At 37.1% G+C, this 12,992-nt stretch overlaps 1 protein-coding gene across 5 annotated transcripts in view; it reads right to left on the minus strand.

Moving 5' to 3' along the window:
• The window catches only part of FBXO16 (F-box protein 16), a 66,593-nt gene that overhangs the window by 24,400 nt on the left and 29,201 nt on the right, over positions 1-12,992 (minus strand). For all 5 annotated transcript variants that reach the window (XM_053216655.1, XM_027069848.2, XM_015081179.3 and 2 more), the window contains 2 exons: positions 8,499-8,728; positions 1,213-1,315 (listed from right to left, as the gene is read on the minus strand). In XM_053216655.1, the coding sequence (XP_053072630.1) occupies positions 1,213-1,315; positions 8,499-8,728 (333 nt within the window). The remainder of the gene's footprint in view (positions 1-1,212; positions 1,316-8,498; positions 8,729-12,992) is intronic.

Here is a 12,992-nt window from a genome sequence, read left to right on the forward strand (position 1 = left end):
GAAAATACATTTAAACAGAAAGTAATAGAGCTTTAAAAGAGAGCTATAAAAGTGATTTATTCACGAGTACATACTTATTCCTCTCCCAATTGACATCCACTTTACATTAATTTTCCTTGCGTGTGTATCCTCAGCTTTTTTTCCCTAAATCTTTACTGCTAAAATGAACTTTTTATTCCATCCTTATTTTCTTCTACTTTGCTCCAAAGACTCATAGGGGCTGAGAGAGATCCACTGGGGGTACAGAACCACAATTTGGGAAATTCTGCTCTGAAATAATAATGTTCCCTAATCACAATCACTGACTTTATTAGGTAGTCAATTAGCTATTTTTTAACTGGGGAAAGAAAAATTCCTAATTCATTTTTTCTGAAGTTACTTCAAATGCACTTTTATAATCATGCCCCACTGGGAGCAGGAAAGCATACCTTTTTCTTAGGTCAGTGGAACCTTCACTCTATAAGGAAATAATCTATAGAGACCCCCCACCCCAACAGACTCACAGCAGAAGAAAGAACCAATGATAATTGTGCTCCCTTTATATTGTATACTTTCAAAGCAGATTCATCCATTTCACTTCATCCAGTCTGTTTTTTATTTTTTATTTTTTTAGCAGATAAGAAAATAGAGGTGTAGAGTCTCATGGTAATAAAAGCTACAGGGGTGCCTGGGTGGCTCAGTTGGTTAAGCGTCCAACTTTGGCTCAGGTCATGATTGTGGGTTCAAGCCCTGTGTTGGGCTGGTGCTGACAGCTCGGAGCCTGGAGCCTGCTCTTGATTCTATGTCTCTCTGTTTCTTTCCCTCTCTCTCTCAAAAATAAACACTTAAAAAATTAAAAATAAATAAATAAAAGGTGCAGCACAGGGATTATAGGCACTGATATTATGATAGCGTTGTGTGGTGTCATCAGATGGTAGCTACAATTGTGGTGAGCAAAGCTTAACATATAGAGATGTTAAATCACTCCTTTATACACCTGAAATTAATGCAGCATTGTATGTCAACTATACTCAAAAAATTTTTTTTAAATAGAACCTAAGAGAAATTAATAAAAGATGTCTTTAAGGTCACACAGCTTGTCAGAGACCAGAATTTAAACCACCACTTGATGATTCTGATTAAAAAAAACAAATTTAGTTTCACAAATAGGATTCAAGATCCAGCAATCTTCACAAATGTTATGGTGGGGAAGCTTTTGTAAGCAATACTTACCAGTGACTGTGCTTTCCTTAGTTTAGATCTATCCTGCAATTTATTTTTCTTATCATGTGACTGTCGGCTGAAATCTGGGTTCATTTCATGTCTTTTCCTCCTTCTGTAAATTAGAAATCATTGGAAAATTACAAACAATCATTTTAAATTTGCATGGCTATTTGTCTGTTTGATTTTGTTGTTCCTATGATTTAAATGATTGTTTTCACTCAAGTGGAAATGGGCCAAATGTAGATCATAAGATAACTGGTTGAATAAACTCTGATGCATCCACACAATGGAGTACCATGAGCTATAAAAAGTAAGGCAGGGTAATTCTACATACAACTGTGGAGTGATCACCAGGATATATTGTTACATGAAAAAAGAAAGGTGGGGGTGCATGGGTGGATCAGTTGGTTAAGCTTCTGACTTAGGTCAGGTCATGATCTTGTAGTTCATGGGTTTGAGCCCTATGTCAGGCTCTGTGCTGACAGCTCAGAGCCTGGAGTCTGCTTTGGATTCTGTGTGTGTCTCTCTCTGCCCCTCCCCTGCTCACACTCTGTCTCTCTCTCAAAAATAAATAAACATTAAAAATGTTAAAAAAAAAAAAAAAGAAAGGTGAATAAAGTGGTATGTTTATTTCAAAAATGCCTGTGTGTATTTGCTTAAATTTTTTTAAATGGAAGGACGACACCATAACATCTTGAAAAATGGTTACCTATAAGTAGGATCCCTATGTGATCCAATCAAGAACAAAGAACAGTATGGAGGGGTAGGAACAGAAGCTAGACTTCTCCAAATATACTTTGTTTTATATATTTGACTTTGGAACCATCTCAATTTTTCTCAAAATTATAAAATAAAACAAAGGAAGAAAATCCCTAAAATCTAAGAACAAATAAAAGAAACAACCTTGTCTATGGAGTTAGTGGCATTATTACACATGGAGGAATTAGTTAGTTCATGGGACTTTAACACAGTAATTTGTCCGCATATTCTTTGTAGTATTCTACTAAGAACTAAGGACAAAAATACAGGCAAAGAAATCTTAAACTGTTTTTTAGTAATCCTATTGTTTGTATTAATATTAGTATTGGTTTTCTAAAACTATCATATATATTAGGATAAAGTAGGGATCAGCAAACTGCAGCCCAGAGGTGAACTCTGGCCCAATGCCTATTTTTGTAAATAAAGTTATATGGGGACATAGTCATGCTTATATTTTTTTGCATCTTGTCTTTGACTGTTTTCAGACTACAATGGCAAAGTCGAACAGTTGTGACAGAGATATATCCTGTAAAGCGTTTATTCTCTGGCACTTTCCAAAAAAGTCTGCCTGAAGTAATGGATCTAAGCAATGATCCTCAATAGCCACTAACATCACAAAAAAAGAGACAACCGGAGATTTGCACCTCATGATGGAAGTACATGATCTTATCTCCTCAAGCCTCTAGCTCTGACCACCAGTATGGCCAAGTACAGGAGACAGAGGGACATGCCAAGCTGCACGTTGGGAGTACAATCAGCAAAATCAGAATGTGAGAAGCTCTACAGAATAAATAGCCTGATTTCTATAAAAAACAAATTGCAAGGGGAGAAAAAAAGGACAGAGGATAAGCCTATAGATCCAAAAAAAGAAAAAAGAAAAAAAAAGATTTAAGTGACACATGGACTAAATACAATATGCAAACCTTATATGGAAGCTGATTAAACAAACCAACTGTTTAAAAATACCTTTTATGAGACAAAGATACCTCAAAACTGGCTGGATATTTGATTTATTATGAAATCATCCATGGATTTAGATGTGGTATGAAATACCACAATTTCAATATATGTTGAAATATATATGAATGAAATAATACAACCTTTAGATTTGTCTTCAAAGTAACCTGGGGAAAGGGAAGAAGGGGTGAGGGATAAAGGAAACCAGATTGGTCATGAGTTCAAAACTGTTAATGCTAGCTGATGGTTACAAGTGGTTGTATTTTGATATTTGAATATCCAGTATAAAAATTTTTATTTAAAAAGTCCAGCTTTGCTCAAATATTTCTTGTTGCTTAGTTTTCAAAAATGTCCCCCAACTTTTAATTAAGAACTTTTGAATATAAAGAACATTTGAAAGAATAGCACACTGATCAGCCATATACTCTCCAACTAGATTCAACAATTACTAACATTTTGATATTTTTGCTTTATCCCTCTCTCTATATAGATATATATATATATAGATACACACATCACGTATATATGTATGTGTGTATATATATGTATGTATACATTTTTCCCATACTGTAAGAAAATAAATTACAGACACTTCACCCCTAAATACTTCAATACTCATCTCCTCAGAGAGTATTTGCCTACCTAACCACATTAGTGTCATCATACTTTGGAAAATGAATGGTAATTCTTTAATATCATTTAATATTCAATTCATATTCAAATTTCTGCAATCGTTCCAAGAATGTCTTCTATAGTCTTTTTTTTTTTTAATGTTTATTTATTTTTGAGAGAGAGAGACACAGAGTGAGCAGGGGAGGGGGAGAGAGAGGGAGACCCAGAATCTGAAGCAGGTTTCAGGCTCTGAGCTGTCAGCACAGAGCCTGATGCGGGGCTTGAACTTACAAACTGTGAGATCATGACCTGAACTGAAGTCGGATGCTTAACTGACTGAGCCACCCAGGCACCCCAGTCTTTTTTTTTTTTTTAATCAGAATCCTATATAGATTCAAACTGCATTTGGTTGTTATGTTTCTTATGTCTAGAACATTTTTCCCACTTCTTTTTTTTCCTCATGGCACTGACTTTTTGAAGAGTCCAAGCATTGTGTCTGTCTTGGTGAATGTAGCACATGCACTTAAAAAAGGGTGTTCATGGAATTGTCTATTTATCTCTTTAGATCCATCAATTTTTCTCTTAAGTACTTTGAGCCTTGTAATTAAGTAGATATGCATTTGTAACAGTTATATCTTCCTCTTTAGTTAACCCCTGTATCATTATGAAATGTCCCTCTTTATCTTTGGTAATACTCTTTGTCCTGATGGCTCTTTTATTTGATATTAGTGGTCATCCTAGCCTTCTTATGCTTACTCTTTGCATGGTACATCTCTTTCCATCACTTCACTTTTAAACCTATCTGTGTCTTTGTATTCAAGGTGTGTCTCTTATAAAAATTATATGGTCAGTTCTTGCCTTTTTACCCATTCTATAATCTCTGCCTTTTAATTGGGTGTTCAGTGCATTAACACTTAATGTGATTATTGCCTTTCATAAATGGTATCTGAGTTTCACAGAAAACTCAGGACATTATCAGTTTATCTCATGTTAATGTACCATTCATATGCCTGGGTATCTAAGTTTGTCTCTCTCCTATTTACCACCATAGTCCAGTATAAGGGCCACACACAAACTCTTAAATACTATCTTCAGGAATACATTGATCAATACATAGTCAATACATTTACAATGATTCAAAATTCAAGAGTTCAAAAGGATGTACAGTGAAATTTTTTCCATCTATTCTTGTCTCCAACTTACAGTTCTCCTTGAAGGCAAACAATATAGTATCAGTTTCTTGTGTATATTCCAAAGATACTTTATGTATAGATATTTTATGGATATATGTATATGTATGTATGTATGTGTGTGTGTGTGTGTGTGTGTGTGTGTGTGTGTGTATATATATATATATATATATATATATATTCTTTCTCCTTCACCTTTTTTTCTTTTTTTTTTTGAGAGAGAGAACCCCATGAGGGGCAGAGGAAGAGGGAGAGACAGAGAGAGAAGCAGGGCTCAAGCTCACCTGATGTGGGACTCAAACTCATGAACTGTGAGATCATGACCTGAGCCAAAGTCAGAGGCTTAACAAATGAGCCACCCCAGGCACCCTCCCACCATTTTAATATAAATGGTAGTATTTCTTTTAAACTCTGCTTTTTTTTTTTTAAGTTTTATTTATTTACTTTTGAGTGAGAAAGAGAGCACATGCAGGAGGGGCAGAGAGAGAGAGGGAGACAGAGAATCCCAAGCAGGCTCCATACTGTCAGCACAGCAAACCCATGAACACCGTGAGACCATGACCTGAGCTGAAACCAAGAGTTGGACGCTTAACTACCTGAGCCACCCAGGTGCCCCTCAAATTTGTTTTATTTTTTTGAGGGAGAGAGTGTGCGTGCATGCAAGTGGGGGAGGGGGAGTGGGAGAGGGAGGGAGACAACCTCAAGCAGGCTCCATGCCCAGTGTGGAGCCCAAAATGGGACTCAATCTTGATCTCGCCACCATGAGATCATGACCTGAGCTGAAATTATGAGTTGGATGCTCAACCAACTGAGCCACCTAGGCACTCCTTAAACTCTGTTTTGTGCCTTGATTTTTTTTTTTTTTTTTGCCCAGTACTTCCTAAGTTATTAGCAACTCAATTAGATTTTTTTCTGATGCAACTAAAATTTAAAGTTTATGAACAGAAAGGCTACACTTCTTGCAAAATAAGTTAATGAGTATTGCAAAGCTAGTCAGTGATGATATAAAAATGAGTAAGGCACATGGTCTGCACCCTCAAAGAGCTTGATTCTTGCCTAATTTGGGATACCACTCTCATCTCACCTCCAAAGGGACTTGAGTAGTCCTGAAAATACAAAATACACAAGTAATCTGAATGTCCCCAACTCAGCAGACTTTGTGGGATTACCCTTTCTTTTACTATAGCCACATAATATAATTTGAGTAAACCATCCTACAAAAGAAGTGCTTACTTACTACCTGTTAGGCGCTTTCGTAAGCATGTTGCATATATGAGGATTACCTCACAGGGATCCTGTGAGCTAGGTATTACTATTATTGCCAGTTTACAGGTGTGGAAACTAAGGCACAGGGAAGTTATGGAACTCCCCAAGATCACAAAGCTAGAAATGTGGGAGTCTGGATTTGAACCCAAGCAGTATGGCTCCAGAGCCTGTACACTTTCACTATCTTATGCTGCCTTGATGTTAATCTGTTTAAATATATTCTGAAAACATAGCAGACATATTAAAACATTACAAAACATTCCAAAATTTATTTCCTTTCTTATTTATCCTGTAAACATGTATGTATGTGTATATTAATAAACAGATACATGTGTATATACAGACACAGATGTATATTTTCTTACTTTCTCTTCTTTCTGTACTATGGGTGGCATACTACAGATACTCTCTTGAAATGTGCCTCTCTCCCTTAACAACGTACCTTCTTACTGCCAATCAGTTCAGAGAGCTCTTCCTCATTTTCATATGTGCCTAGTACTCCATTGTGTGAATGGACCATACCCAGTTTATTCAACAGACATTCTCCATGTATGAAAATTTAAGTTATTCCCAATACTTTAAAATAGGAAACACCCCTGCAATAAATATCCTTATACAGATATACTTCTCATATTTTCTTTTTTTAAAGTTTATTTATTTTCAGAGACAAGAGAGAAAGTGTGAGCAGGGGAGGGGCAGAGAGAGAAAGGGAGAGAGAGAATCCCAAGGAGGCTCCACGCTACAGAGCCCGATACAGGGCTCAAACTCACTAACCATGAGATCACGACCTGAGCCAAAATCAAGAGTCAGACACTTAACTGACTAAACCACCCAGGTGCCCCTACTTTTCTTATTTTCAAGGTTGATTCCTAGAAGTGGGATTTTGGGGTCAAAATGTAAAGACATATGTATTTTTGCTGGGTAATTGCCAAATATCCCTCTATAAGGTTTGTGCCAATTTATATTCCTACTAGCAATGTATGAGGTACCTGTTTGCCCACAGCCTCACCAACAGAATGTATTGTCAACCTTTAAACTGTTTGCCAATCAGATAGTTGAAAAATGGTAAAATAATTAGGTTTGTTAGTGGGAATGGGGTGGAAAAGATGACAGGGTGGGAGAGGAATGGAAGAGATGGGGGTGTGGCACTTATCTGAGTATACCTTTTGTGCACTTTCTGTATACATTTTAAAAAGAGTTTTTATTTATTTACTGGGGGGAGAAGGCAGAGGGAGAGGGAGAGGGAGAGAGAGAGAGAGAGAGAGAGAATCCCAAGCAGGCTCCATGCTGTCAGCACAGAGCCCGATTTAGGGTTTGATCTCACTAACTCTGGGATCATGACATGAACTGAAATTAAGAGCCAGAGGCTTAACCTACTGAGCCACCCAGGCGCCCCACTTCTTGTTTGCTTTTATGTAGTTTGAACTTTAGAACTATGTAACAAACCACAGTGAAGGGAGATATTTAAAAAAAGAACCCACATAACTTTTGAACACAGTGTTATGAATATATGCCCTCAGACTAAAGTCAAAAAGAGGGTTGCCTGGCTCATTTGGTTAAGCGTCCAACTTCAGCTCAGGTCATGATCTCATGGTTTGTGGGTTTGAGTCCCATGTTGGGCTCTGTGCTGACAGGTTGGAGCCTAGAGCCTAGGGCCTGCCTTGGATTCTGTGTCTCCTTTTCTCTCTGCCCTTCCCTCGCTTGCACTCTCTCTTGTTCAAAAATAAACATTAAAAAAAAAAGAACCATAAGCAAATACTGTCTAGTTAGCAGATTTGTTTTAATAATGAAATAGGTTAGCAATTTTAAAATTACTTTCAGTATTTGTAAGTAAATACATACTGTTCATGTATATGTGTGTGTGTGTATAGTATGCAATTTTTATATAAATTATATATATAGTATATAATCAAAATTATATATGTACATATATAACTTGCATAAATAAATATGAGAGCCCGGTTTCTCACTGTCAGAGAAGGGAGGTGTAAATATGGAAAAGGAAAAGACCAGAATGAACTCTATGGTGCTAGACTGAAATCTGAAGTATTAAAATATCAAAAGAAGGGGCGCCTGGGTGGTTCAGTCGGTTAAGTGTCCAGCTTTGGCTCAGGTCATGATCTCATGGTTCGTGAGTTTGAGCCCCGTGTTGGGCTCTGTGCTGACAGCTCGGAGCCTGGAGCCTGCTTCGAATTCTGTGTCTCCCAGTCTCTCTGTCCTTCCTCTGCTTATGCTCTGTCTCTCTCTCTCTTTCAAAAATAAATAAACATTAAAAAAATATATATCAAAAGAAGCTGTAATGTGAAATTATAAGAGCTACAAAATGCAAACAAAACCTAATGAACAAGGCAAATTTACCAATAATCGTTTGCTTCTCAATTACTTTTTGCTTCTATTCATTGAAAAGCATTTTTTTTCACAGTAAATTCTATTTTCATCCTTTCCTATACTGAAGTGCCAGCAAATTGTGTCTAATGGCAAGTAAGCAGGAAAGAGCACAGAGCTTCTCACCCTTGCCAGATTTGCACAATGGGATCACAGTTGTCCAGGTAATTGAAGCGAATGATATCAGTTGGATGTTTGTCAGAGGATCGCCAGGGTGGAAGTTCTTTCTCCCCGTGAGTCTTCTTTCTCAGAGAGGAAGAGGACCGGAAAGCGGATGCTGGCAACTGCTTTTCCTCTGGAGAACTGCTCGCAACTGGTTGAATGTCAGCAACCGCAAACCTGTCTTTTGGAGGTGTCTAGAAGAAGAAAATTACTTCTGTTCTTAAAACATCATGATAATTACAACAAAAAACAAAACACCACCACCACCATCATCATCATCGCCCCAACTGCAATGATAATGGTGACAATAATTACAGCAGCCACCAATCCAGGAGTACTTGTATGTGTCAGGTACTTTCTCAGGAAGTTTTCATGCATGATTTTATTTAACCTTCATAATAACTCTAAAGGGTAATAGTTACGACTCTCATTTACAGAAGTGGAAACTGAAGATAGGATAAACCAATGAGCTTGCCCACTATTACATAAGTAGTAAGACAGAGGGTCAGAATTTTTTTTCTTTAATGTTTATTCATTTTTGAGGGAGAGAGAGAGAGAGAGAGAGAGAGCAAGCAGGGGAAGGAGAGATCAGAGGGAGAGGGGGATAGAGGGTCAAAAGCAGACTCTATGCTGATGGCAGAGAGCCCTATGCGAGGCCCAAACTCATGAACTGTGAGATCGTGACTTGAACTGAAGTCAGATGCGTAATGGACTGAGCCACCCAGGGACCCCAAAGGGTCAGAATTTGAATCTAGGACTGTCTTGCTTTCAAGTCCTTGCTCTAAACCTCTCTATCCTGTACTGCCACCTCTTCTACCACATCATTGTATAATTTTTCCACAATTGCAGTTAACTTATTCCTAAAAATGTACACATTCCAAAAAAGGTACTCCAGGCTTAATTATCTATAACACACAGGGACAACTTCGAGTTATATGGGGGGTAAACTATAGATTTTATCGGTTTTCAAAACCTTAACTGCTCCCAAAGAATACTTTTGCTTTAATTTCCCAAATTGAAAGTCTATTTTTGTGTGTGAAATTCATAAGGTTTTTTATGTGGTTGTAACCTAAGGGAAGTGGTAATGGTATGTTGAGAAGCCATTAAAGGCTTAATTTTTGTTCTTTAAGAGATTAGGAAAGCTTTGCATGGTAAATTGGTTTGCTTGAATTGTTGGTGAAAATTAAGAAATTCCCCAATCTCTTCAAGCAGAATCAGTTAGTTTCTTATCCTTGTGTTAACTGTTCATTGTATACATTTCTATTACAGAATAGCATGTATTACTCCGTGTTGTAATTATGTATTTGTTTATGTCCTAGGCCACTAGACTAGACTCCTTGAAAGCAGGGTTAGGACCCTTATACTCAGCACCCAGCATGTAACAGTACTTAATAAATATTTACTAATTTAATGAATGATCGTTAAGAAGACCTTTCATATTTATATAATTGATAGCTCATTATTGGTTTAGTATTCAATATTTTCTTCAGGTCTCATTTAGAATGGTCATTCATTTCATTTCTCTGAGCTTATATCAAACAGAATCTGTCTGTTTTTGCTGAAGAAGACCTTATTTAATACTACTGGGAACAAATAATACACAACAATAAACAATTTCAGGCAGAAAATTAGTGTGTTAGTAATTTTATACAAACATTATTCATTCTGAAAAGTAACAAAATGTTTGACTCTTTAACAAAACAGAATAGAAACTGTGATACTTTTCTGTATTAAGTAAACAAAATGTTGTTCACCTAAAGCCTTTTTGAGAATTTTTAAAATCATGAGTGGATGTTGAACTTCTGTTAAATGCTTTTGTTGCATATACTGAAATGATCATACATCTTTTTTCTTTTATTCTGTGAATTACATTGGTTAATTTTTTAATATTATGCCAACCTTACTCTCCATGGATACATCCCACTTGATCATCATGTATTATTCTTTCTTTATAAATAACTTGATTTAATTTGTTAATATTTTTAAAGGATTTTTATGTTTGTTTTCATGAGGGACATTAGTCTGGGGTTTTGTTTTCTTTTCTTATAAAGGTTCTATCTGGTTTTGGTATAAAGGTAATGAGTTGGGAAGTGTTCCTGTCTTCCATTTTATAAAAGAATTTGTGTAGAATTAATATTTGGGTGGCTCAGTTGGCTGAGCGTCCAACTCTTTTTTTTTTTAAAGATCTAATTTTTTTTTTTTAATGTTTATTTTTGAGAGAGAGAGAGAGACAGAGTGCAAGCAGGGGAGGAGTAGATAGATGGAGACACAGAATCAGAAGCAGGCTCCAGGCTCCAAGCTGTCAGCACAGAGCCTGACATGGGGCTCAAACCCCTGGACTGCGAGATCATGACCTGAGCTGAAGTTGGAGGCTCAACCGACTGAGCCACCAGCTGCCCCTGAGCATCCAACTCTTAAAAATGTTTTTTTAATGTTTGTATTTATTTTTGAGACAGAGAGAGACAGAGCATGAGCAGGGGAGGGGCAGAGAGAGAGAGAGAGAGAGAGAGAGAGAGAGAGAGAGAGAGACACAGAATCCGAAGCAGGTTCCAGGCTCTGAGCTGTCAGCACAGAGCCCGACACGGCTCAAACCCACAAACTGCGAGATCATGACCTGAGCCAAAGTCGGCTGCTCAACCAACTGAGCCACCTAGGCGCCCCAAGTGTCTGACTCTTGATTTAAGTTCAGGTCATGATCCCAGGGTCATGGGATCAAGCCCCGCATCAGGCTCCATGCTGAATGTGGTGTCTGCTTGAGATTCTCTCTCTATCCCTCTGCCCCTCCCCTCCACTTGCTCATGCTCTCTCTCTCAAATTAAAAAAAAAAAAAAAGAATTAGTATTCCTTCCTTTAATCTGTGATAGAATTCACCAATGAAGCTATCTGGGTCTAGAGTTTTATGGAAAATTATGAATTCAATTTCATAAATGATAAACATTTATTCATGTTTTCTATTTCCTATTGAGACTTTTTGTAATTTGTATTTTCAAGAATTGTGTTTCATCTAAGTGGTCAAATTTAGTGATGTGGACTAATTCATAGTATTCTCTCATTATTCTTCTCATGTTTACAGGATCTGTACTGATGCCCCCTCTTTCATTTCTGTTATGAGTAATGAATGTTTTCTCTCTTTTTTTCCTTGATCAGCCTAGCTAGAAACTTATGAAATTTATTTATGTTTTCAAAGAAGCAGCTTTGGTTTTACTGATTTTTCTCTATTGTTTACTCTGATTTCATTGATCTTAGCCCTTTATTATTTCTTCCTTCTATCTACTTTGGGTTCAGCTTACTCTTCCTTTTCTAGATTGAGTCTTTTTGAAATTATATTGTGTGGGGTGGATAGCAGAGCCTTGCAGATAGTTACAAAGATCATTCTAGTCCAGTCTTCATGTTAAGCTTGAGGAAACTAATATTAACCACAACCATTTGCTCATAAAATGCTTTCAAAAGCTCTGCTGAAGCACATGCCAGGTACAAGGTACTGGGGGTTGGGGGGAGGTGGAAGGGGGAGGTGCTTGAGTGAAGGTAAACTCCAGTGGCTGCCTACGTTCACCATCACTGAAGTAACCTCACAGGAAACTACACAAATTACTCAAGTATGTATGGTGCTGACAGTTGACTTTTTAACCTTAGTCACATGACTTTATTAACCTTAATCACATGACTCTTCAGTGTTTCTGACTTAGGTCTATTTCTTTTTTTTTTTTTAATTTTTTTTTTAATGTCTTTATTTATTTTTGAGACAGAGAGAGACAGAGCATGAGCAGGGGAGGGGAAGAGAGAGAGGGAGGCACAGAATCTGAAGCAGGCTCCAGGCTCTGAGCTGTCAGCACAGAGCCTGATGCAGGGCTCGAACTCACAGACTGCGAGATCATGACCTGAGCTGAAGTCGAACACTCAACTGACTGAGCCACCCAGGTGCCCCAAGGTCTATTTCTTTAATCAATAAGTTTATTGGTAGATTTTATTAACCTTTGTCGTTCTGATTTAGGTCTATTTATCAAGCAGAAAAATTAAAGTTTAATATAACAAAGTGTTTGCTAAGAAATATAATACTAAGCAAAGAGGTGGCAATTTTCTCTCATCAGAACTATTCATTATTTTTAAATACAGTTATACATATTTTATAGAAAAGAATTATTGCTAAAGACAAAGCTGTAAAGTCAGTTTTATAAGTACTACTCAAAACCTCTTTTCTTCTACAAACTGGTTAATCACTTTTCTCTTCTCTGCCCCAGAACTGCCCAAGCTTCAGCTATTGAATGACATTCCCTGCCCCCAACTGAAAATGAGAGTCAAGAAAAGCCTTATCAGATCTGAAAAGAAGTCATAGCCATGGTAATTTTGAAAATAACTTCTTCCATCACTGCAACTTAAATTTTATTTTTTAAAAGAAATCCTCATGGAGCACACCCATTACTGAAATCTGAAAGACTAGTTTTATTGTTGCAATTGTAA

The sequence above is a fragment of the Acinonyx jubatus genome, chromosome B1 (assembly GCF_027475565.1).
Source record: "Acinonyx jubatus isolate Ajub_Pintada_27869175 chromosome B1, VMU_Ajub_asm_v1.0, whole genome shotgun sequence".
Classification (NCBI taxonomy): Eukaryota; Metazoa; Chordata; class Mammalia; order Carnivora; family Felidae; genus Acinonyx; species Acinonyx jubatus.